This window comes from Hemitrygon akajei, chromosome 27 (assembly GCF_048418815.1).
Source record: "Hemitrygon akajei chromosome 27, sHemAka1.3, whole genome shotgun sequence".
Lineage (NCBI taxonomy): Eukaryota > Metazoa > Chordata > Chondrichthyes > Myliobatiformes > Dasyatidae > Hemitrygon > Hemitrygon akajei.
The window spans coordinates 43,631,301-43,657,818 of record NC_133150.1 but is presented as its reverse complement, the minus strand read 5'-3'; the positions used below and the strand labels follow the sequence as shown (position 1 = coordinate 43,657,818).

At 42.4% G+C, this 26,518-nt stretch overlaps 1 protein-coding gene across 6 annotated transcripts in view; it reads left to right on the top strand.

Annotated features, from left to right (window-relative positions):
* Positions 1 to 26,518, top strand: part of LOC140717316 (solute carrier family 26 member 9-like) — a 149,366-nt gene that overhangs the window by 53,265 nt on the left and 69,583 nt on the right. For all 6 annotated transcript variants that reach the window (XM_073030783.1, XM_073030787.1, XM_073030788.1 and 3 more), the window contains 8 exons: positions 669 to 808; positions 7,565 to 7,675; positions 11,022 to 11,197; positions 14,091 to 14,255; positions 14,354 to 14,506; positions 17,432 to 17,514; positions 21,419 to 21,566; positions 23,651 to 23,764. In XM_073030783.1, coding sequence (XP_072886884.1) covers positions 669 to 808; positions 7,565 to 7,675; positions 11,022 to 11,197; positions 14,091 to 14,255; positions 14,354 to 14,506; positions 17,432 to 17,514; positions 21,419 to 21,566; positions 23,651 to 23,764 — 1,090 coding nt within the window. The remainder of the gene's footprint in view (positions 1 to 668; positions 809 to 7,564; positions 7,676 to 11,021; positions 11,198 to 14,090; positions 14,256 to 14,353; positions 14,507 to 17,431; positions 17,515 to 21,418; positions 21,567 to 23,650; positions 23,765 to 26,518) is intronic.

Below are 26,518 nucleotides of genomic sequence, written 5' to 3'. Positions count from 1 at the left end.
AGTCCTTCTGGCATTTTGTGTGTGCATGAGAGGAAATGTTGACGTTTTTGGTTGTTGACCCCAAATCAGGACTCCTACAGTAGAGAGAACAAAGGGATCCCAGTCATGGAGTTTCTCTCTTCACAGAGGCTGTCCAACTTGTTGAGTATTTCCAGCACTTTCTACTTTTGTTTCAGATTTCCAGCATCTATTAATAGTTTTCATCAAATTGCTAAAAACAGACTATTAGACAAATGCTTTTGATGAAAAGCTCTTCTGCAAAGATTAATCAGTAAAACTGAGCTGACTCCTTCCTTTGATATTTCCGAGAAATCTGAGTGGCACAGAAGTACAGCAGCTAGTGTGACACTAATACAACACTAGCTGTAAAATTGGGGTTCACTTCCTGCCATTGTCTGTAAAGAGATTGTATGTTCTCTCTGTAACCACGTGGCTTTCTTCCACATGCTCTAGTTCCCTCCCGCAGTCCAAGGGCATACAGTGTACAGGTTAGAGTTGGTAAGCTGTGGGTATGCTATGTCGGTGCTGGAAGCCTGGTAACACTTCTGGGCTGCCTCCAGTACGTCCATAGACTCTGCTGGTCATTGACGCAAAATGATGCATTTTTGTCTACGTTTTGATGGGTGTGAAGCAAATACAACTTATCTTTATCTCTTTTTTTCTTTCAGCTGTTCAACAACTCGTGTCAAGTCTATTATCCTTCAACTCTTCCCAATACTCTCATGGCTTCCAAAGTACAACTTCAAGAAGGCTTTCATTTTCGATGTCATTGCTGGTATCAGTGGTGGGACTATTCAGGTACCTCAAGGTATGAAGCATTTTTAAACCAGGATAAACCCAGTAACAGTTTTAAACCAAGAACACCATCAAAAGTAATGGCTTCAGTCCTGAGAAAGGAAACTCGTAATGCTGAGCACAGTACAACTCGATTGTTCGTTCATGATGTAACATGGATGTAGGTCATTCATCCATTATGTGCCGTGTCATGTGACATGTGTGACCGTGCTCTTGACCATGATACTTTTTGGCAAATGTTTCTACAAAAGTGGTTTGCCATTACCAGCTTCTGGGCAGTGCCTTTACAAGATGGGTGACCCCAGCCATTATCAACACTCTTCAGAGATTGTCTGCCTGGCATCAGTGGTCACATCACCAGGAACTTGTGATAAGCACCAGCTTCTCGTACAACCATCCATTCATTCCCTGCCCCCGTGGCTTCATGTAACCCTGATCCGAGGTCATAGCAGGTGCTACACCTTGCTCAAGGGCGACCTGCAGGCTGCGGAGGGAAAGAGCATCTTACACCTTTTTTTGGTAGAGTCGTATCTCCACCTTGCCACTCAAAAACGCTTTAAAATTGGTGATTGTTGTATATCCAACAATTTTGCTTTTCACACAGTTCCCAGATTGATTGGGTGGTAAAAAAGGCATACGGCATGCCAGCCTTTATTAGTTGAGACAGTGGGTTCAAGAGTCATGAAATGCCATTACTTATTTACTGTCCAATGTGCCATTGGCATTGTGAGCAGCAGTGAAGGTCCTCCATCTCTGATGGTGTTCAGGGCTTCCTTCATCAAGTCTGTAGCTTCCACTTAGTTTTTATTACTGTCAGTCACGCAAGATCCAGGTGAAGACTCAGGAATACCGTCACACTCAGATGTAGAAGGATTCTTCTTTGCTGCTTCCATAACATTTTTGCTTGACCAGTCAGTGTTGTTAGTGCTGATCTAAAGCCCTGAACCAGGAGGACTGGTGGACCACTTTTAGTCTGACCTCCAGCCTTTGACTTGTTTGGCGTGGGTGACTCCACCAAGAGCCAAAGCATGAAACCCTGATTCCAACCAACATAGCTCTCATGGAGGCAAGCAAATCTCCAAACCATGACAAGGTTGTGGTCCTCTTGGAGGATGAAGTTATGTTACAACTTTATAAAACACTGGTTAGGCTGCATCTGGAGTACTGCATTTTGTTCTGGTCACCCCATTAGAGGGAGGATGTGGAGGCTTTGAGGGTGCAGTGGGCAGAGAGGAAGACCATCAGAGCTTGCAGCAGGATCTGGAACAGCTGGACAAATGGGCTGAAAAATGGTAGATGGAATGTAATGCGACAAGTGCAAGGTGTTTAATTTGGGTCTTATACAGTAAATGGTAGGGCACTGAGGACTGTGTTAGAACAAAGAGATCTGGGAATACAGATCCATAATTAATTGAAAGTGGTGCACAGGTAGATAGGATTGTAAAGAAAACTTTTAGCACATTGACCTTCATAAATCAAAGTATTGTGTATAGGACCTGTGATGTTATGTTGAAGTTGTATAAGACATTGGTGAGGCCTAATTTGGAGTATTGTGTGCAGTTTTGGTCACCTATCTAAAAAAAGATGTAAATAAGGTTGAAAATGTTGCCGCGTCTGGAGGACCGGAGTTACATGGAAAGATTGAGGGCTATAGATAGAGTAAATGTAAGTAGGCTTCTAGCACTGAGGTTGGGTGGGATTACAACTAGATGTCATGGGTTAAGGATGAACCATGAAATGTTTAATGGAATATGAGGGCAAACATTTTCACTCAGAGGGTAATGAGAGTGTGCAACGAGCTGCCAGTGCAAGTGCTGCATGTGAGCTCGATTTTAACACTTACGATGTTTGGATAGGTACATGGATGGTAGGGGTACGGAGGACTGTGGCCTGCGTAGATGGGATTAGGCAGTTCAGGTAGTTCGGCACTGACTAAATGGGCTGGAGGGCTTGTTTCTGTGTTGTACTTTTCTATGACTGTGACTTTAAGATATTTGCCAGGATGCTGCTTGCTTGAGAGGGGACATGCTATAAGGAGTGTTTGGACAAATTTAGGTTGTTTTCTCTGGAGCAGTGGAGCTTAAGCTGATTGAAGTTTATCAAATTGTGAGAGACACCGATAGGGCAGACAGTTATTAACTTCTCCCCGTCTCTGTTCTAAGGAGACATCCTTCAATTCTGAGGCTGTGCCCTCTGGTCCTAGATTCCACAACCATTGCAAACATCCTCTGCAAGGTCACTCTACCTAGGCATTTTAATAGTTGATAGGTGCATCGTGCACAGAATAGAGAAATATAGAACTTGTGAAGGCAGAAGGCATTAGTTTAGCTAGGGCTAATCTAGGTTCAACACTTATTAAACTAGTAATTAGTGCCAAACTAAGTAAATTAGTCTTGCATTCCCTCTGATGAAGGTGCTCCTACCATGCTGTCAATGGAAGGAATCAAATGACAGGGTTAAGACCCAGTAATGATAAAGTACAGTGATTTACAGTTGTATAGAGAAAGATACTGGGGAAAAAAGCCAGCAATATCATGGAGGATTCCTCTCACCCTGTTCATGGACTGTTTGTCCCACTTCCTCCAGGGAAGGGGCTATGCTGCATCATTACCAGGACCACCAGACTCAACAACAGTTACTTCCCCCAAGCTGCCATGCTGATCAACACCTCCACTCATTAATCCATCCACCATATCTTCCTGTGGCAGGTATAATAGGTGGAGGTGTTGATCAGCCTGACGGCTTGGGGGAAAGTAACTGTTTTTAAGTCTGGTGGTCCTGGCATGGATGTAGCATAGCCTCAGAGATAGAGTAACCTCATGTACAGATACTCCTGTACCTAGCGTTACTTTATATACATACAGTAATTCTGCGTATATAAGCTCGTCTTATGTATTTATATTTATCATATTTTTATTGCATTCTTTGTGCTTACTGTGTTTTTTGTTATGGCACATTGGATTTGGAGAAAGAATAATTTTGTTCTCCTTTACACTGGTCTGCTGATGAAGAGACAATAAGCTGTCTTGAATCTTGAATTTATTTACAAATCAGGATGGTGAGCAAACTGGAGAGAAGCCAAGTGTTCCCTTGTCCTACCAGGTGGTGGATTTGGGAAGTGCAGGTGAAGGAGCCTTGATATTTGGTGGCAGTTCACCTTATATCGACTACTAACAATGGGAGCATTACCTCACCAGCACACTCAAATTCATCTTCAGATGACAGACGGTTACCACTTGTGTAATTTATCTCCAGAATTTTATGGAAAATTTACAAATTATATCAGAGGGCTGAAAGGAATTTGCCCTCTATCATACAAGTTCAGTACATGATTATGTTAGTGTGTTGGAGGATAGATCTTCTGGTCAGGACAGATCTTCAACCATCAGGCTCCTGAATCAGTATGGATAACTTGACTCACTTCAACTCTGAACTGATTCCTCAACCTATGGGCTCACATTCAATGGCTCTACACCTCATGTTCTCAATATTAGTTACTCACTTATTTTCTTTTTGTTTGTATTTGTACAGTTTTGCACATTGGTTGTTTGTCAGTCATTGTTTGTTTGCAGTTTTTCATTGATTTTTTTTTTTGTTCTGCTGTGAATGCCTGTAAGAAATTATCCCATGATTAGGCCAGGATTGCTGGGCGGTGAGGCCAGGGCTGAAAGTACCTATTCTGCGCTGTATCTCAATAAGTAAATAAACAAACAAACATATGCATAGAATGACGTCAGTATAGCATATGTCAACTTACACAAACTTTGATAATACTTTGACCTTTGCTTCCAAAATTTGGTTGCATAGAAGCCAATGCCTTTTAGAAGCAAAATACCACATTATATATATTACTAAATCACCCAATTATCACAATCCTAGTTTTTTTCATTGTTATTAATTATAGAAAAGTACATACAGTGGAGACTAGCTTATTAGAAGTAACTAAAGTGGAGGCATATAAGATCAGTGGATGGAGGGTCCTGGAGGACCTGACACAGAGCAGAGTCAGGGAATCAAGATTGAGGTAGATCAGCTATAATCGTATGCATGTAAAGCATGTAAACACTCCAATTGGTCCAACTGGGCCATGCCAACCAAGATGCCCATCTAGGGCAGTCCCACTTGCTGGCAATTGACCCATATTCCTCTAAGTCAGGGGTTCCCAACCTGGGGTCCACAGACCCCTCAGATAATGGTAGGGATCTATGGTATAAAAAAGGTTGGGACCACTGCTCTAAACCTTTCCTATTCATGTATTTGCCCAGCTGTTTTTTATGAGCTGTTATTGTGTCTGTCACAACAATGTGTGCTGGCAGCTAATTCCATCTGCCTACCATCCTCTGTATGAACTCATGCCTCTTTTAAATCTTTACTTCTTACCTTAATCTTATGCCCTTTGCTTTTTGATTCCCCAACCCTGGGAAAAAGACGGTGCATTTACTCTCTATGTGCCCCTCATGACATTATACACCTCTAGAAGGTCATCCCCTCAGTCTTACACTCCAAGGAATAGCCCGTCCAACCTCTCTCTGTAGTGCAGATCCTCGAATGCTAACAACATTCTCATCAATCTTCTGTGTAATCTTTCCAGCTAAGTGACATCTTTTACAAAACAGGGTAACCAAATCTGTGCACAAGGCTGGTGGTGTTGTAGATAGTGTAGAAGATTGTTGTAGGTTGCAACGAGTTATCGAAAGGATGCAGAGCGGGGCTGTGAAGTAGCAGACGGAGTTCAACCCAGAGAAGTGTGAAGTGATACACTTTGGAAGGTTGAATTTAAAGGTAGCATACAGGGTTCTTAGCTGTATGGAGGAATGGAGAGATATATGGGTCTATAATCTATAGATCCCTCAAGGTTGTTGTGCAAGTTGCTAAGGTTGTCAAGAAGGAATATGATGTAGTAGCCTTCATTAGACAAGAACTACGAGGTAATGTTGTAGCTCTATCAAACCCTGATTGGACCACACTTGGAGTATTGTGTTCAGTTCTTGTCACCTTATTATAGGAAGGATATGGATTTAGATGGAATTAAGTAGATATTTGCAAGGATGCTGCCTGGATTGGAGAGCATGTCTTATAAGGGTAGTTCAAAATACATTTCTTATCAAAGTATGTATATTATATACTTACTTGGGATTCATCTCCTTACAGACAGCCGCAAAACAAAGAAACCCAATAGAAACCATTAAAACAGAAGGCTGTCGTATCCACAGTATGCAAAAAAGATCGTGTAAACAATAAAAATAAGCAAATAACATTCAGAACTGAAGTTCACAATATTGAGGTCACAGCCATAAAGCCAATCACAGCTGATCCAGGAGCCATTAGTTTCAGACCACAGCCTCAGTTCAGCTCAGAGATGAGTAAACCTCACAGAGCAGTAAGCTGAACACCAGCCTGTTCCTCATTTCCAGCCCCAACCCCCTGACCTTTTCAATCTGACCCAGCACTTAAATCAGCCAAACAGTGCTGATTCCTCGCATGCAGACCCAGGCACTGCCACTTCGATATGCTCTTGGGCCCAGGCTTTGCTGCCTCGCCTCGGTTCTGTTGCTTTGCTCCATGAATAGGGCTTTTCTCTCTGGAGCAAAGGAGGATGAGAGGTGACTTGATAGAGGTGTACAGATGCTAAGGTGCATAGATAGAGTGGTCAGCCAGAGACCTTTTCCCAGGACGGAAATGGCTAATACGAGGGGATTTTTAATTTTAAGGTGATTGGAGGAAAGTATACAGACAGACATACTTTATTGATCCCGAGGGAAATTGGGTTTCATTACAGTGACACCAACCAAGAATAGTGTAGAAATATAGCAATATAAAACCATAAATAACTAAATAATGCCAAGTGGAAATTAGTCCAGGACCAGCCTATTGGCTCAGGGTGTCTGACACTCCGAGGGAGGAGTTGTAAAGTTTGATGGCCACAGGCAGGAATGATGGCCACAGTGCGTATGCCAGAGGTAAGTATTTTACACAGTGTGGCGTGCGTGCAGAATTTGCTGCTGGGGTGATGGTAGAAGCAGGTACATTAGCGAGATATACAAGACTCTCGGATAGGCACATAGATGAAAGTAAAATGGAAGGCTATGTCGGAAGGAATGGTCAGATTGATCGTGGAGTAGGTTAAAAGGTCAGCACATGGGTGGAAGGGTCTGTTCTGCAATGTAATGTTCTGTTTTGTTCTAATCCTCCATGTGCAGCCTCAGTAATGTTGTGTACAACTGCAATATAATATTTCAAAGTCCAAAAGTTCAAATTAAATGCATTATCAAAGTACATATAGGTGACAATGCAACCCTGAGGTTTGTTTGCTTGCGGGCATACTCAGTAAATCTAAGAACCATAAGGAGAATCAATGACAGACCACACCCAACGGGACAGAAAAACAACCAAAGTGCAAAAGTCAACAACCTGTGCAAATACAAAAAGATAGAAATAATAATAATAAATAAATAAATATTGAGAACCTGCGATGAAGAGTCCATGAAAAAGAGTCCATTGGTTTCCAGGAACATTTCAATGTTGGGGCAAGTGAAGTTATCCCCTTTGGTTCAAGAGTCTGGTGGCTGAGGCGTTATAACTGTTCATGAACCTGTTCAGTTCCTATGCTCTGTGCTCTAATGAAGGCCAGTGAGCCATATTGAATGGTGGGGCAGGCTTGTGGGGCTGACTTCAGCTCCTGTTTTCTTATGTGGTTCTGAAGGGGTGATTTATATTGCTTATAATCAGTAATAAGGAGCATTCCTGTATCGTGTGCTTCATTTAACAGGCATGGCCTTCGCTCTGCTTGCCAGTCTTCCACCAGTCAACGGACTGTACTCCTCGTTCTTCCCTCTTATCATTTACTTCTTCCTTGGAAGCATACACCACATGGTCCCAGGTTAGTTCACCTTACCTTTCTCTCTTCTTTCTGTTCATGTTTAGCCATCCAATTGTTTTAGACCTCATGTTTGCCAAAATGTCAATCTTTTATGACTTGTTTTACAAAAACTTGGTTGAGATTTATTTGTGCTTATATTTCTGTTGCCTTCATTTTGACAATGGGACTCTTTGTCACAATGTCCTACAATTCCCTCAACTAACCAGTCAAGCCAGTAGGCAGTAAGACCCTTCACTGGCCTCTCGAGTCAGCAAGGAGTTCATGAAAACAGCAGATACTAAAGTGACACAGTGAGCCAGTCAGCTCTAGTAGAGAAGATCAAGTGAATGTTTCGGGTGAAGAAACATAAGAGATAGTGTCCAAAAATTCTCCTGCATATCACTGTTCAGTAAAGGTAAAGATTCTAACTTAATGGGAGTTCAATTCCTGCTGCTGCCTGTAAGGAGTGTGCACGTTCTCCCTCTGACTGTGTGTATTTTTTTTCTGGGTCTCCGATTTCAAAGGCGTATGGTTAGGGTTAGTGAGTTGTGGGTATGCTATGTTGACACTGGAAGTGTGGTGATACTTGCCAGCTTGTACTGTGACCTGAATGACTTGAATAAGTGTGTTGTCATGATGCAATTGATGCATTTCACTGCATGTTTCAATGTATAAGCGCCAAATTAATCTAAGTTGTCTTTGAGTATAGTCGTCACCCCTCACCAGGAAACTATTTTCCGTTGTGGAGTCATTGCAGAGTAGAAGAAGGTCACCTTGCCCCCTGAGCCTGGGGTTCACAAACCTCCCTGTCATCATTTGTGGCAGATTTTTAATTTAGGTTACTGCCTGCCTTTGTGGGTAGTCACTCTCTGGAACTTGCTGCCTCTCACGGTTATGAAGGCCAGAACTTTAGGGTGGTATTAAAAGAAGAGATAGCTACAGTTTTGAAAGATCCTTGGGAAACTGGCACAGCTGGGGAGATAGTCCATCAAGGCTATATTGGTGCTCAATCCCATCATTCTCATTCCTCCTCTCATTTCCCTGGAATCTATTGCCTTCTTACACACATCAATCAATTCCACACAACTCTTCTACCAACCCACAACTCTTTTGGGATACTGGAGGAAACCAGAGCACCTGGGGAAACCTACAGGGTGACTAAGAATGTCCACCTACACTCACTGCAATGGAGGTCAGGTCATTACTCCCACAATAAATATGGAACACTACAGCACAGTACAAGCCCTTTGGCCCAAGATTATTTAACCTATACTATGATCACCCCTACATAGCTCTCCATTGTGCCTATCTAAAGGCCCATAATGTATCTGACTCTAGCACCACCCCTGGTAAATGGCTGTTGCAGGAATGTCTCTTTGGAACTACTGCATAGACGGTTGTGGGTACAGCTCAGCATATCACAAAAACCAGCCACCCCTCCGTGGGTTCTCTCTGCATTTCTTGCTGCCTCTGTAAATCAGCCAGCATAATAAGCCCACCCCCTCCCTTTCCGGACATTCTCTCTTCTCCCCATCCCCTCACTTCCATCAGACAAAGGATGCAAGTGCTTGACAACGCACACTGCCAGGCTCAGGGGGAACTCCTGCTATTATAAGACTACTGAAAGAACCTTTTGCATGATTACTTTAAATTAAGCTTGTCTATTATCATCACATATGCTGAAGTACAGAAAAAAACTTACCTGCCATTCATACAGATTATTTCATCACGTCAGTAGCTCAAGGGAGTACAGGGGAAAACAATGACAGAATGCAGAATGAAGTGTTATCAGAGAAAGTACAGAGCAAACAGACAATAAGCTATAAAACCAGTACAGGGTAGATTGTAGAAGAGTTCATCTCATCGTACAGATGACCTCATCAGATCATCATAAAGATGAACACTTATCTTCACAATCTATCTCAACATGACCCTTGCACCTTATTGTCTGCCTGCATTGTTTCCTCTGTAACAGTACACTACATCCTGCGTTAAAAATTCAAAGGTCAAAGTAAATTTTGTTATCGAAGAACACAGAGGTCATCATATACAACCCCGAGATACATTTTCTTGTATACGCAAGAAAATTGAGTATATTTCTCATATACTCAACAAATCTATGGAATAATGACTATAACAGAATCTATGAAATTCTGCCCAACTAGGGCATTCAACCAGAGTGCAGAGGTCAAAAAAGAAATAATAATAATAATAATAATAAATAAACAAATATTGAGAACATGAGTTGAAGAGATCTTTAAAGAGAGTCCATAGGTTGTGGGAACATTTCAGTGATGGGGCATGTAAAGTTGAGTGAAGTTATCTCCTTTGGTTCAAGAGTCTGATGGTTGATGGATTACAACTGTTCCTGGACCTGGTGGTGCAAGTCCTGAGGCTCTTGTACCTTCCTCCTGATGAGAAGGGAGCAGGACCTGGGTGGTGGTGGTCCGTGATGATGGGTGCTGCTTTCCTGCGACAGTGTTTCATGTAGATGTGTTCAGTAGTGGGGAGGGCTTTACCCATGATGGACTGGGCCATATCTAACAATTTTTGTAGGATTTTCTGTGCAAGGGCATTGGTGTTTCCATACCAGGCTGTGATGTAGACAGATATAGTCTCCATCACACATCTGTATAAGTTTATCAAAGTTCTAGATGTCATGCTGAGTCTCTGCAAACTCCTAAGGAAGTAAAGGTGCTACTGTGCTTTTTTCATAATTGCACTTATTTGCTGGGCCCAGGACAGGCCCTCAGAAATAATAATATGTAGGAATTTAAAATTGCCGTCCCTCTCCACTTCTGATCCTCCAATGAGAAATGTCTCATGGACTTCTAGTTTCTTTCTCCTAAATCCTTATTCAGTTCCTTGGTCTTGCTGACCTTGTGTGAGTGGTTGCTGTCCTGAAACCACTCGGCCAGATTTTCAGTCTCCCTTCTGTATGCTGATTCGTCACCACATTTGATTCGGGCAACGACGGTGATGTCGTCAGCAAACTTGAATATGGTATTGGAGCTATTCTTAGCCACAGAGTCATAAGTGTAAAGTGAGTAGAGCGGGGGCTAAGCACACAGCCTTGTGGTGCAGCTGTGCTGATGGAAATCATAGAGGAAATGTTGTTGCCAATCCGAACTGGCTGTTTTTCTCTTGTAGTGCCTCAATGTACTGAAGTTTAGAAATGATCAGCTGGATGGCATGCAAAGCTAAGTTTCTCACTGTATCTTGGGACATATGGCATTACTAAATCAATACCAACACCAACAGGGGAGAGTGTACATGTGCTTGTAGATCTGTGGAAATTATGAATGACAGACAGAAATCATATTTTGCAGCTTGATATGACTTTATATCTGGTGTGGGCTTCCAACAGGTACATTTGCTGTGTTGAGCATCATTGTCGGGAATGTGGTTCAAACTCTGGCTCCAATTGAAAAGTTTCAACACTTCAATGAAACTCTGAATGAGACGGTGACAGACATCACTGCCATGAACGCTGAGCGCATGCACATATCAGGAACCCTGACATGCTTAACAGCTATCATACAGGTAAAGAATTCATACAAACCTCTGGCAGATAAACTTAAAATGGAATGCAGTACAGATTTAACAAGCTCTTTGGGACAATGTAGGAGAAAGACAACAAATTACTTCAGCTCCAAAGCAGCTGGAAGTTCATGGATATCGTCCATGGATAAGCTTGTGGATATTTGGGGAGGTTATTATGTAATCACTTGGACCAACCCACAGGGAGTATGTTGAGACTATTTATGATATATAGCTGTTGATTTCTGCTGTGCTTTCCTTTCTGATAATCACTGGCATGTCAGGTTAGGGATCATAAACACACGAGGCTCTGCAGGTGGTGGAAACCTAGAGGAACTCACACAAAATGCCAGAGGAACTCAGTAGGTCAAGCAGCATCTATGGGGGGAGGGGAGTTGGAAATAGACGCTGTTTATTCCACTTCATACAAGCTGCCTTACTTGCCAAGTCTTCTAGCATTTTGTATACTTGTTTATTTTATTAAGAGATACAGCATGGTAACAGGCCATCCTGGCCTGACGAACCTGTGCGCCCAATTACACCTGAATAACCAGTGGGTTGCTCTTTACACACAAAATGCTGGTGGAACTCAGCAGTTGGGGCAGAAGGAAATAAGCAGTCAACATTTTGGGTTCTGACGAAAGGCTGAAGCCTGAAACAAGCGTTTATTGTAATAGAATCACTAACTTGCAGCTCCAGTGACCTGGTCTGCATCCTGACTGATCTCTGGGATGCTATCTGGTGCCTATACAAACTCAGCAGGTCAGGCAGCACCTATGAAGAGGAGTCAAAAGTCAATGTTTTGGGCCAAGATCCTTCATCAGGACTGGAAGGGAAGTGGGTAGAAGCCAGAATAAGAAATTGGGAGGGGAGAAGAAGGAGTACAAGCTGGCAGGTGAGAAGTGAGTCTAGGTGAGAGGAAAGATGGGAGGGTGGGGTAGGGGGGGATTGAAGTGGGATTCGGTGGAAGAGGTACAGAGCTGAAGAAGATGGAATCTGATTGGAGAAGAGAATGGACCATTGGAAAAAGAGAAGTGTGAGGGACACAGAAGGTGGTAGGAAACAAGTTGGGAAATTTATCCTGTTGTTTCAACCAATCCTGACCTTGTAGTGTCGAGCCACGGTTTGATTTATTTCCTTTTGCTAGTCCAACCTGCCATTCTTTGAAGAAAGGTCCTTGGGACCTTTCACATCAGCTGAGGGAATTGAGAAAGCATCAGTTTAATGGCTTGTCAGAAGTTGTCACCTCACTGGAGTCTCTTGGATATAGGTTCCCTGATCTGAAATGAGTCTTGAATCCACAAAGTGAGGGTATAGTAACCTACAGTTCAAACAGCTGGTATGACAGCTCCAGAACTGGACCATTAATCTAGTGACACCAGTTCGAATCCCATCATGTTAACTAGGGAATTTAAATTCAATTAGAATCATAGAGGATTACAGCACAGAAACAGGCCCTACAACCCATCTTCTCCAAGCCAAACTATTATCCTGCTTAGTTCCATTGACCTCCACCTGGTCTATAGCCCTTCATACCCGTCCCATTCTTGTACTTATCTAAACTTCTCTTAAAAGTTGAAATCAAATCTGCATCCACCACTTCCGCTGGCAGCTCGTTCCACTCTCTCACCACCCTGTGAGTGAAAAAGTTCCCTCTCGTGTTCCACTGAAACATTTCACCTTTCACCCTTAACCCATGACCTCTAGTCTCAGCCAACATCAATGGGAAAAGACTGCTTGTATTTACCTATCTTATAATTTTATATACCTCTATCAAATCTCCCCTCATTCTCCTACACTCCAAGGCAAAAATTAAGAGTATTTTTAAAATGCGAGTATCAATGATAGTGGGCCAGAAGCCACTGACTGGGTTGTCATTAATAAAATCATCTAATCTGTTAATGTCCTTTGAGACTCATTCATTCACTATGTCTCATGTCGTATGACATGGGCAACCATGGACATACCCGTGACCTTGATTGATCTTGGCAATTTCTTCTACAGAAGTGGTTTGCCATTACCTTCTTCTGGGCAGTGTCTTTACAAGATGGGTGACCCCAGCCATTGTCAATACTCTTCAGAGATTGCCTGACGTTAGTGTTCGCATAACCAGGACTTGTGATATGCACCAGCTGCTCATGTGACCATCCACCACCTGCTCCCATGGCTTCACATGACCCTGATTGGGGGTGGGGATGCTAGGCAGGTGCTACACCTTGCCCAAGGGTGACTTATAGACTAGAGGAGAGAAGGAGCGCTAACACCTCCTAGTGTAGAGATGTATCTCCACCCTGCCACCGACCCTTTGGGACTAAGGGGAGTAAATCTGTTCTCTTTATCAATTTTGCTCTCAATGTCATTCCAGACCCATCAATATGCTTCTTACTGCTTCTCAGATGCCTCATAAACAAAATATTTTGAAAAAAATATATTGGGTCAAGCAGCATCTGAGCAGGGAAATGGACAGTTGACGATCAGGTCAAGACCCTTCATCCATCTGGCTGGAGATGATGGAGGGGAAATAGCCAGAATAAAGAGGCTGGGGAAAAAGCGACACAAGAGCCAACAAGCGATAGGTGGACTTAGGCAGAAGAGGAATGACCTGGGTGGTGGGTAAATTATTCCTGGTGTAGGAAGTGGAAGGAGAATCAGGGTCAAGTTGATTGGCGCATGTCAGAAAGAATAGACTCAAGGAAAATGGAAATATGTGGAGGAATGGGATTGATGAGATTGAAAGCTAACATTGAACTAAAGGACCAAATGGCCTCTATTATATCAGGATGTGAGCTCCTTGGTCAGGGGGACAGTTCAGAATTTCTCCTTGTTCACACTCCATGATTCACTGCTAACATAAAGGACACACTTACCGACAATCTCTCTTCTTGTTAATCAACAGATTTGTCTAGGCTTCGTTCAATTTGGCTTTATTTCAATTTACCTCTCCGAATCATTTATCAGAGGATTCATGACGGCAGCCGGGTTACAGATCTTCATCTCAGTGTTGAAGTATATCTTTGGTCTGACTATCCATGCCTACAGTGGTCCTTTGGCAATAATATATGTAAGTACAAGTCTGGTTGCCAAGGAGTACCTACGTGTTTTGTTAATTGGGTTTTCCATGTTAACATTGCTCATTTTGCTGTTGTTTGCTCTAACCAGACATTCATAGACATCTGCAAAAACCTTCCCAAAACCAATGTGGCTTCGCTGATTTACGCTCTGATCAGCAGTGTGGTCTTATTCGCCGTGAAAGAGATCAACGTCAGATTTAAGCACAAGCTTCCATTTCCCATCCCAATGGAAATCATCATTGTAAGTAATACGTTCCAACTCCGTCCGTTCCACGACCTTGCACTGAATCACAGTCATGACTATTCACTGCATTGGACAACCACTTGAAGCTGAACACAAATATAATTTCAGACTACGTGTATCACATAGGAATTTGGACAAACAACATATTAATTTTTATTGAATAGAATGGGTTTAATTGCATAATGGTGCTGTTGTTTTGCAACAGTTCAACTAAGTTGAAAATGTTTTGTTGATGATTTTCACTTGTACTCAGTGTCCAAGGCTTCTCACTTAAGTGCCCAACAATAATCAGCCAGCATTGATGGATTCCAGTTGGCCTGATACTGTTTCTCCATGACAGCAATGTCCTGGTGAAACCTTTCACCATGTTTGTCAATGCCAGTGCCAAGATTTGCAGGGAAGAAATCTAAATGGGAATGCAGAATTTGAATCTTTGGTGGCATGTTGCATTCATGGCTTTGTGTGCTTGAGTATGTTGTCCACCAGTAGCTTGGGGCTCTGTAGTTGCCAAGAAAATTTTCAACAACATCCTTGATTGCCTTCCATGTGATTTTCTCTGGTGGCGCTAGAAGTCCTTTGAATTGCCTGTCACTGATGACCTGTTTAATTTGTGGAGCAAAAAAAAAGCCTTCCTTAATCTTGGCGTCAGTTATTCGGACTTGAAATATGAATTGAAATAATAAATGTCGGTGATTTCAAAATAGAAATGGTGCATGATAGGGAAACTTTATGATTTTCATGGCCAGCTGCCCAAAATCCATAAGGTACACCCAAAGGTATTGAGGAAGCAAAATCTTTGTTGTTCAGTGTTACCCATCACAGTCAACATCCGCATAGCTGCTGATGAGGGGTGAACCATCCGTGAGGGAGACACATAAGGGCTTAGTGAGCCACTGATAAATTATTATTTCATTATTGTTGTTGTCACATGGATTGAGGTACAGTGAAAAAATTTATTTTGCATGCCATCCATGCAGATTAAAGATTCAAAGTACATTTATTATCTAAGTATCTATGCAGTATACAACCCTGGGATTTGTCTTCCCCACAGACAGCCATGAAACAAAGAAAACCATGGAATCCATTCAAGGAAACACGTCAAACCCCCTTCCCACATGCAAAGAAAAACAAATAATGCAAATGACAAAAAAGAGCAAGAAACACAGAATAAAAAGCATAAAATCAAAAGATTCTAGGCATATTCAGTTCAGTTCAATCTGACAATGTGTTGCTCATTATCTGCAGGCAGCCCCGATCAAAATTGCCCAAGATAGCATTAAAAAAAAGAAGCAACACACCCAAAATGCTGGAGGAACTCAGCAGGCCAGGCAGCATCTGTGGAAAAAAAGCACAGTTGACGTTTCGGGCCGAAACCCTTTAGCAGACCATTTTATTGTAACAGTGTATTGAGGTAGTACAGATGAAAGCAATAAGAGAGTAAAGCGTAAAGTGTTACAGAGAGAGTGCATTGCAGTTAGACAAAGAAGAGCAAGGTCATAGCGATGTAGATTGTGAGGCCCACAGTCCATCTTTAAGATAAAGATAAAAGATAGCTTTATTTGTCACATGTACGTCAAAACTTACAGTGAAATGTGTTGTTTCCATCACAGACTGAGGATGTGCTTGGGGCAGCCCACAAGTGCCACCATGTTTCTGATACCAACATAGCTTGCCCACAATTAGTAAACCCTTACTGACTTGTATGTCTTTGGAATGTGGGAGGAAACCAGATTAACTGGTGGAAACCCACACAGTCACAGGGAGAATGTACAGAGAGCGTCAGGAACTGAACCCTGATCATTGGTGAAGTAAAACTCTTTAACTTCTGTGTTGTCCCATCATACAAGAGGTCCATTCAACAGTGGAATAGAAGCTGTCCTTGAAGCTGGTTGTACGTGCTTTCAGGCTTTTATCCCTCCTGCCCGATGAGGGTGGGTAAAAGAGAGAATGTCTGGGGTGGGAGGGTCTTTGATGATGTTACTGAGGTAGTGAGAAGTGCAGAGAGAGTCATGGAGAGGAGGCTGGTTTCTATAATATTTTCTGATGACACAATCTGAATCTTAATGCAACCTGAAACATTGACTATTCCTTTCCCTCCAGTATGCTGGATGCTCTCTGACCCACTGAGTTCCTCCAGAAGATAGCTCATGGTTCTAGATTCTGGCATTTGCCATCTACTGTGTGTCCACACACCAGCCTGTGCTGCTTATGCTGGTCTCAGCTGGGAAGATAAACTGGGAGTTACATATTGAATGTTGTGGCTTTGTGAAGTGGACGATACCAACTTAGACAACCTTGGTAGATTCTCTGGAATCTCAAACAAAAACAGTCAGCAGGTCAAGCAGCACCTGTGGAAACAGAAGCCATGTTAATATTTCACTTCTGAATTCAGAAAGAAAAATAGCCAAGCCCATTTTCAGTTAGTGAAAGAGGGGAGGAGGGGTGGTTAAACAAGTCTTGCCACGGAGACAAGACAATGAAGAAGTTCCCTGCCGGTCAGCGGACGGAGATAAACTGAGTCCAACTTAGTCCAGAAATATTGAGTTTGTTTTTTTTTAAATCGCTGTGTGTGAAAAATTTGGGTCACTTTTAAGTCTTACACCTCTCACCATAAACTATGCCTTGCTACGGAAAAAAAGGCTTTGCCTATTCACGCAATCCATGTCCCTTATAATTTTGTAAACCTCGTTAACTTCATCCCTCATTCCAGTGAGTATTGTGCCTTTTTTCTTGTGAATATCGCTTACATGATCCTCTGTGCCTGTGATGCAAGTATGCTTTTCATTACACCTGTACATACCTGCAATGGTGCACATGACAATAAACTTGACTTTGACGTCAACCTTCGGCGGAGAGGGAGAAATAACTTCACTGCAAAGGACCTGTTTGGGGAAAGGAATAATGCTCTTGCTTTGCTCTTAGGTTGTAGTTTCCACGGCGATCTCAGGGGGGCTGCACATGCCCAAAAAGTACGACATCGACGTTGTGGGAGTGATACCTTTAGGGTGAGTGAGAACGTCTATGGTTGTTGGATCCTGGTGCTTTTGCAATCCAAAGGTTCTTTGGAAGTTAAAATGAAGCATAAAGATCATTTTATGCAGTGTTACAAGAACAAAGAACAGAAGGGAAAAGAAACATGGTGGGAGACAAAAGGGGAAAAGAGAAGAGATAAAAGTGATCTGTTCTTCTTACGCCAGACCACATATTCCATTAAAATTCCAACAGATACAGTGAGCCAATTAATTAGCCAGATGCGAGTCATGTGACATCCAAAAGTTCAAAGTAATTTTATTATCAAAGTATATATATGTCACCATATACTACTATGAGATTCATTTTCCTAGACCATAAGATATCAGAGCAGAATTAGACAAGTTGGCCCATCAAGTCTGCTCTGTCATTACATCATGGCTGATCCAATTCCCTCTTAGCCCCAGTCTCCTGCATTCATCCCATATCCCTTCATGCCCTGACTAATCAAGAACCTATCAAACTCTGTCTTACATATACCCAATGACTTGGCCTCCACAGCCACCTGTGCAATGAATTCCACAGATTCACCACTCTCTAGCTAAAGACATTTCTCTTCATCTCCGTACTAAATGGATGTCCTCTATTCTGAGGATATGCCCTCTGGCCCTAGACTTCCCCATTATTGGAAATATCCTCTCCACATCCATTCTTCTGAAATCCAGTGAGTACAGGCCCAGAACAATCAATTGGCCCTCATATTCCTGGAATCATTCTTGTGAATTGCCTCTGTACCCTTTTCAATGTCAGCGCATCCTTCCTTTGATAAAGGATCCAAAACTGTGCACAATACTGCAGGTGAGGCCTTACCAGTGCCTTATAAAGACTCAACATTACATCTTTTATATTCTAGTCCTCTTGAAATTAATGCTGACAACATATTTGCCTTCTTCACCATTAGCTCAGTCTGCAAAATAACCTTTAGGGAATCCTGCACAAGGACTCCCAAGTCCCTTTGCACCTTAGATTTTTTAATTTTCTGCATTTAGAAAATAATATACACATATATTTTTCTACCAAAGTGCATGACCATACACTTCCTGACACTGTATTCCGTTCTTCCTCATCTTTGTCCGTTCTCTTAATCTGTTTCAGTCCTTCTGCAGCCTTCCTGCTACCCTTCTTGTAGGCATTCACACTAGATAAGAAGAAACACAATAGACTCAATGAAAAGCTATACACAAAGATGGACAACCAACCAGTGTGCAAAAGACAACAAATTGTGCAAATACAAAGAAGTTAAACAAAATAATAATACATAATAAATAATTTTGGAAATGTGAGTTAGAACTGCATAAAATCGCTATTTCCTGCAGACAGTTCAAATGTACAAACCTAAGAGATTTTACAGATGCTGGAATCCAGAGTAACACACACAACATGCTGGAGGAACTCAGCAGTTCAGACAGTGGCTAAGGAGAGGAATAAAGAATCGATGTTTTGGACTGAGACCCTTCATCAGGACTGGAAAGGAAGATGGCATTAAAAGCCCAGGACCAATTCAAATGGAAGTACACAGAAGCCCAGTGTTAATGGTGGAAGATGTATGTCACCCCTTCTCTGACACCCACCTATCTCCTCTCACCTGCGGCAGGAACGGCAGGTCCCACCTTGGGCTCGTGGACCAACACGACCTGGGAGGAAGCCAGTCATCATTGACCCTGAGGAGAATGCAGTTCGATGGCTGCCTTATCTCCGTGTGACACCACTTGCGCGTCTTTAAAAATTTATCATCCTCAAGGTTAAAATTTGTATTCTTTCATTTGGAGTACATTTTAACCAACCCCTGCAATAAATACAAAACCACTCAACGGTATTATCAGCAAAGTGGAAACATTTACCAGAAAACACACAAAGCCTATTGTTCAGCACTTGGAACATATGACAGGGAAATACAATCCTGTTTGGAAATGATTTGATAGCACAGCATCTGAATACAAATCTAGGAACCAATAAATTTCTTCTCAAAAATCCAGGGGGAAAGATTGTGCATGACCTAACGATAGAACACATCAGACAAATAGCCACAACTCAATACCGTGGAGAACATTCTGACTGGTTGCATCACTGCCTGGTATGAAGACGCCAATGCACTGGATCGGAAAAAGGTTGCAGAGGACCATAACTCAGCCTGCTCCACCATGAGCACTCGTGTCTCCAGCGTTGAGGACATCTTCAAAAGACAATGCCTCAAAAAGGTGATATCCATCATTAAGGACACCCCAGCATCCAAGACATGCCTTCTTCTCATTGCTACCATCAAGGAATAGATAGAGGAACCTGAAGATACACACTTAACATTCTAGGAACAGCTTCCTCCCCTCCACCATCAGATTTCTGAACAGAGCATGAAACCAAAAAAAACACCTCAATACCTTTGTTCTCTTTTTACTTATTTATTTTTAATTTGAAGATTTCTTGTTGTAAGTTCATAATATATTTTATTATTGCACTGTACCACTGCTGAAAAACAACAAATCTCACTGCGTATGTCACTGGTAATTACCCTGATTCTGATTATCTGGCATAAAGTCAGGGAGCATTTTCATTTTGAGTTCAAGGTGTTGTAAGAGAAAATATTCCCGTTGATGAAGCCAATCTTACAAAAATTAGGCAGAAAAGCAAAATTAATGATATGCCAATCTTGTTAGTGGAAGATTTGTTTCACTTCTCCATTGAGATCCTTCGTCTCTTGTAAAAGATGAAAAGTCTAGAAACCCTCAGCAGGTCGGTCAGTGTCTGTGTAGGGAGAAACTGAACCAAGAAGTCATTAACTGAAACATTAACTCTGCTTCTCTTTCTACAGGTTCTGCCTGGCCTGCTGAGTGTTTACCACATTTACCAGCTCAACCGCCAAGAATCAGAATCACTGACTTTGATGATGTGAAATTTGTTGTTTTGCAGCAGCAGTGTAGAGTGAAGATGTAAAAGTTACTATTAGTTACAATAAAAATGCAGAAATAAGGGAATAATGAGGTAGAGGCACAAGAGGTTCAAGTCTCAACATGTCGTGCATTCAGAGATGCTCTTTTGCACACTACTGTTGAAATCCATGGTTATTTGAGTTATTATGACATTCCTGTCAGCTTGATCCAGCCGGGCGATTCTCCTCTGATCCCTCTCATTAACAAGGCATTCTTCACCCACAGAACTTCTGCTCCTTGGATTTTCTCTAAAAGCTCTACAGGCAGTTAGTTGTACATGAAAATCCCAGATCTACAGTTTCTGAGATACTCGAACCACCCCATCTGGCACCAACAATCATTCCACAGTCAAAGTCACTTAGATCACATTTCTTCTCCATTCTGCTGCTAGGTCTGAGCAACATTTGAACCATGTGTGCATGCTTTTAAGCACTGAGTTGCTGCCACATGATTGGCTGTTTTGATATTTGCATTAATGAGCACATGTACCTAATAAAGTGGCCACTGAGTGTAAATCCTGGAACATTCTGCTCAATAGATCTGAGCAATCTCCTTCACAAGAAGGAACACAACAGCTGAAGAAAGGGACTCACCACCACACTCTCTAGGACAGAAAGGGATGACCAACAGATGCTGGCCTTGCCTGTGGTTCCTGCAACCCAAATAAATGAAGTAACAAAGTATCCAATATTTCATCTAAAAACTTTATAAATAAATTATTCAAAAATACATCAAAATCTGATTTCCATATCATCACAGTGGTTGTTCTGTTGAAGTGTTCCAAAACACTGAAACTTTTTCTTTCTCCAAAGATGCTGCCTGACCTGTTGAGTCTTTCCAATACTTTAATTTATTTTGGATCTTAGCAGCTTTGATCAACTAACTCCCTAATTTTATTTCCTCTGAGCAGTAAGTTAATGTTAAACTTTTTTTCTCTCTCTCTCGTGCCTCGCAGGATGCCTGCCCCACAAGCTCCCAGTGTCAGCCTATGGAGTGAAATGATTGGACCTGCTATCTCACTTGCTATTGTCGGCTACGTCATTAACTTAGCAGTAGGAAGGACAATTGCCACCAGGCACGGCTATGATGTAAACGCAAGCCAGGTATATGGAGAACTGGTTATATCTTGCTGTTTGAAAATCAGCTTCAAAATTTTACATCGCTGCACATCCAGTATAAGCCAATTGACTCCAGTCCCCCAAAATGAAACTAAAAACGAGGAAAGGATTAGTGCATTCAGCCTTTCTGCATCTGTGACGCGGAGGTCATCTGTCCTGTCCGATAATGACAGAAAACTTAAAGGGGAGATGTTTCTAAAGTGGAAAAGCCGTTGCACAAGTCCAGTGGTACAAACAAGTGTCACAAACTGGGGTCTTCCTCGGTTGCAGAGGATGCCCGTGACACCTTCTATGCCTTGTCATACCCTTTGCGATCCAAGGAGTGTTGCAAAACTGCCTTCCTGGCCATTGGATCTCACCGTAGATCTCATCCTCCCCATCCGCCGGAGCTGACTTCACATGTCCCTAATTCACTGGGTTGTGAGACCACCAGTTACCCTCACCTGGTTTAGCCCACCTGTCAAAGGGGTGTGGCTGCTGTCACGTGCAAACAGCTGCTTGGAGCTACAGGTGAGAGCTGAGTTTCTGGTAGGGACCAAAAGAGAGTGAGCTGCCCCAGAGTGGACACAACTTGCCCCTTCACAGAGGTGCTGCCCCTCCCTGGACACCACATACACCACCTTTCTGCATCCATACCTTGTCTATCAAGATTCACATTTATAACGGAATACATCGTTTGCATTAACAACCAATCTAATCCCATAAAAGATCACAGATTAGTTTATTGTGCTATATACCAAGATCAAATGAAATTCCGTGTTTGCAGAGCAAACATGTTCGTAATAAAACATCATCTTCATTATGTGCCGTGTCATATGATGTGGGTGTTATGGTCTTTTGACCATGATTGTTCTTGGCAAATTTTTCCACAGAAGTGGTTTGCCATTGCCCTCTTCTGAGCAGTGTCTTTTCAAGATGGGTGACCCTAACAATTATCTATACTTTTCAGAGATTGTCAGCCCAGTGTCACTGGTCGTATCACCAGGATTTGTAATATGCACCAGCTGCTCATACAACCATCCACCACCATCGCTTAACGTGACCCTGATCGGAGGGGGAGGGGGGAAGGGGGTAACTAGGTGCTACACCTTGCCCAAGGGTGACCTGCGGGCTAGGGAGGGAAGGAGCGCCTCAGACCTCCTTTGGAAGAGACGTATCTCCACCCTGCCTCCGGTATAATAAATACAACAATAAATAGAGTAACAAGCATGAAACAACAGTATAACGTGTGAGAGTGCAATGTGAAACATTACAAAGGGAAATACTAAATGGACAATAAGAGAAGAGGTAGAATTCAGGTTTTGGGAATCTTATTTGGGAAGCTTATTTTTAGGAACTAAAGAAAACATTTTAGAAATAGCTTCTTCCCCTCTGCCATCAACCCATGACCACTACCTCACTATTTTTTCTCCCTTTACTTACTAATTTTGTATGTATTATTCTTGTAATTTATAGTCATTTTTGTGCATTGCATAGCACTACTGCTGTAAAGCAACAAATTTCACAACTTTTGTCAGTGATAATAAACCTGATTCTGATTCTGAATCACATTCTGATTCTGATTGGTTCAGGAGTCTGAAGGCAGTAGGGAAGAAGTTGTTCATATAACCCACAATGCCCAAAAATTTACCCCCCTCCCCAAGCAGGAATATACTCAATGACTATTCACACACAGCTCTCCAGAATAAACCCATAAATGGTCTATTAGTGCCACATGTAATAAGAAACAGTGAAATTCCTTCGTTTGCAAGGCATCCATACAGAACACTTCATCACATCAATCCTTCGAGGTTGTACAAGGGAAAAATTAAATAACAGAATGCAGAATAATTGACAAACCAGATATGCTCATCCCCTGTCCATCCTCCTTGTAATTTGAAAACTTTCAACAAATCTCCCGAGGGTTTCAATTTTCAGTTAGTACAATGTCCGGCTTGTGCAATCAGTCAGTACCAGTAAATACAAATTTCTTCCAGTACTTTTTCCAATCAGTTGCACAATTCTTTGGATTTTGACCCTTCTACTTCTTCACTGATGCTATAATGGCTTCCGTTTCCCTTCTGTTCCAGGAAATGCTCGCACTGGGCTGTGGCAACTTTTTTGGAGCATTTTTCAACATCCACGTTATCTGTTGTGCACTGTCAGTTACTTTGGCTGTGGAAGGAGGTGGAGGGAGCTCACAGGTAGGTCACCAGGTTCCTCTGCCAACAATTGTTACAGAAGCAACAGACCAAAAAGATCAGTAGTGATGTCATGGAGACCAACAACAGGGAATAAGACCCTTTGGCCCATCAAATGCCTGCCAATCACCAATCTCTCATTTAAAACAACTCCACTCTACTCTTCCCACATTCCCATCAATTCTCCCCAGATTCTAATCCTCACCTACACACGAAGGCCAGAATACAGTGACACCTAAGGTACATGCGAGGGCCAGTTTACATTGACCACTCACCTACACAGGAGGGCCAGTTTACAATGACCGTTCCCCTACACAGGAGGGCCAGTTTACAGTGACCGTTCCCCTACACAGGAGGGCCAGTTTACAGTGACCACCCCCCTACACAGGAGGGCCAGTTTACAATGACCACTCCCCTGCACACAAGGGTAAACTTACAGTGTACACTCACTACACATGATGGCCAGTTTGCAGTGACCTCTCACATACACACGATAGCCAGTTCACAGTTTACACTCACCTACATACGATGGCCAATTCACAGTGATAAATCACCTACACACTATGACCAGTTAAAAGTGTACACATATCTACACATGAGGGCCAGTTTTCAGAAATCACCCAGCTACATATGAATTTGAAAACACAAACATGAGGAAATCTGCAGATGCTGGAAATTCAAGCAACGCACACAAAATGCTGGTGGAACACAGCAGGGCAGGCAGCATCTATAGGGAGAAGCACTGTCAATGTTTTGGGCCGGGACCCTTTGGCAGGACTAACTGAAAGAAAAGATAGTGAGAGATTTGAGAGGGGGAGGGGGAAATGCATCCCTATAGATGCTGTCTGGCCTGCTGCATTCCACCAGCATTTTGTGTGTGCAGCTACATATGAAGCCAAGTTACAGAGATCAATTAACCTACACATGATGCCCTTCACCTTCACACAAGGTGACCACTCACCTGGACTTGAGGGCCAGTTTACAGTGACCAATTAACCCGCCAACCCACACATCTCTGGAGACATTGGATGCCAGACTAAGAAATAAGGACTAAATGCAGGGTTTTGAACTGAAATGTCAAAAACCGCTTCCCCAACCCCTTCACCCCCCCCAACCTAGGAGATGTTCGGCTGGCCGAATTCCTCCAGCAGCTGCTTTGTTACACACATCTTCCAAATCTGGGAGAAAACTGGAGCAACCAGGAGAAAAACCCCAGTGTCACATGGGGAGTGTGGAAACTCCACGAAGATTGCATAGGGGTGGGGTCAGAACTGAAACAAGAAATCTGATTGGTGGAGTGGGATGTCACCCTCATTTGCATTTCTCACCATGTCTCCCAGAACCATTAAGGTGTTCCCTAGACTTTAACCTTGGTCACCACACTATAAACATTTTAAACCATTTTTATAATACTGTTTATATTTTGAGTACATGCTGGTATTTATGTATTTATGCACATTTTATTCCATCTCCAAACTTTGGCCTCGAACTTTATTTTTAGAAAGTTCTTTATTCTTATCATTGTTGAATATTGATGTTGTTTGTTGTATGTTGCACCCTGACCAACACATCACAGCAAATTCAACCTTGATCTTTCATCCTTGATCTATGAACCTTAATTCTAGATTGGATGACTTTAGTTACGATGAGAGACTGAATAAGCTGCGTCTGTTTTCCCTGGAGTGGAGAAGGTCGAGGGGTTACCTCGTAGAGGTATATAAAATTATAAACACGAGAGGTTCAGCAGATGCTGGAAATCCAGAGTTACACATATAAAATACTGGAAGAGCTCTGTGGGTGTGGCAGCATCTATGCAGAGGGAAAAGGAGCCAATGTTTCTAATTTCTTTCTCCTTCCCTTCAGTCACACCCTGAAAACTCTTTATTCCTCCCCACAGATGTTCCCTGACTCGCTGAATTCCTCCAGCACTTTGTGTGGTATAAAATTCTAGGATCCGTAATCAGTGTAGCTGATCAGAATCCTTTTTGCCATGGGAGGGGGATCATTTTTCCATAGGTTTCAGTTGAAAGGAAGGAGTTTTAAAGGGGATCTGAGGGTTAAAATATTTTTACATGGAGAGTGATTGCTCTCATTGTATAGAGTTTTGCCAGAGTTTACAAGCTACCTCTAGGGTCATCTGGTCATTTCAGTGTTTGGAAAACTCCAAAAACATAGAACCTTCCATGTAACAGTTATTTTTGTAGAACATAGAAGAGCACAGCATAGGAACATGCCCTTCAGCCCACAATATTGCACTGAACTAATTAAATTAATGATGCCAAATTACATTAATCCTTACTGCCTATGCATCATTCATATCCCTATTCATCCTCTGTATATGCCTCTTCAGTGCTACTATCATATCTGTTCTCTCCACCAATCCTGACAGCGTGTTTCCAGGCACCCACCACATCCACTTTCACCCTTCCACCCTTCATCCACTTTAAAATTGCCCCCTCTCGCCCCTGCCCTCTGGTGTTTGACATTTCTTCCCTGGGAAAATGATTCTGACTCTCTATCCCATCTACGCCTAACGTTACAAGCTCGGGGTTGCATGGTAGCATAGCGATTGCAGTGCCAGCAGCCCAGGTTCAATTCCACCGCCGTCTCTAAGGAGTTTGGACATTCTCCCTGTGACTGTGTGGGTTTCCTCCAGGCGCTCTTGGTTTCTTCACACATTCCAAAGATGTACAGGTTAATAGATTAATTAATCAATCACATGGGTGTAGTTGGGTGGCGTGGGCTCTTTGAGCCAGA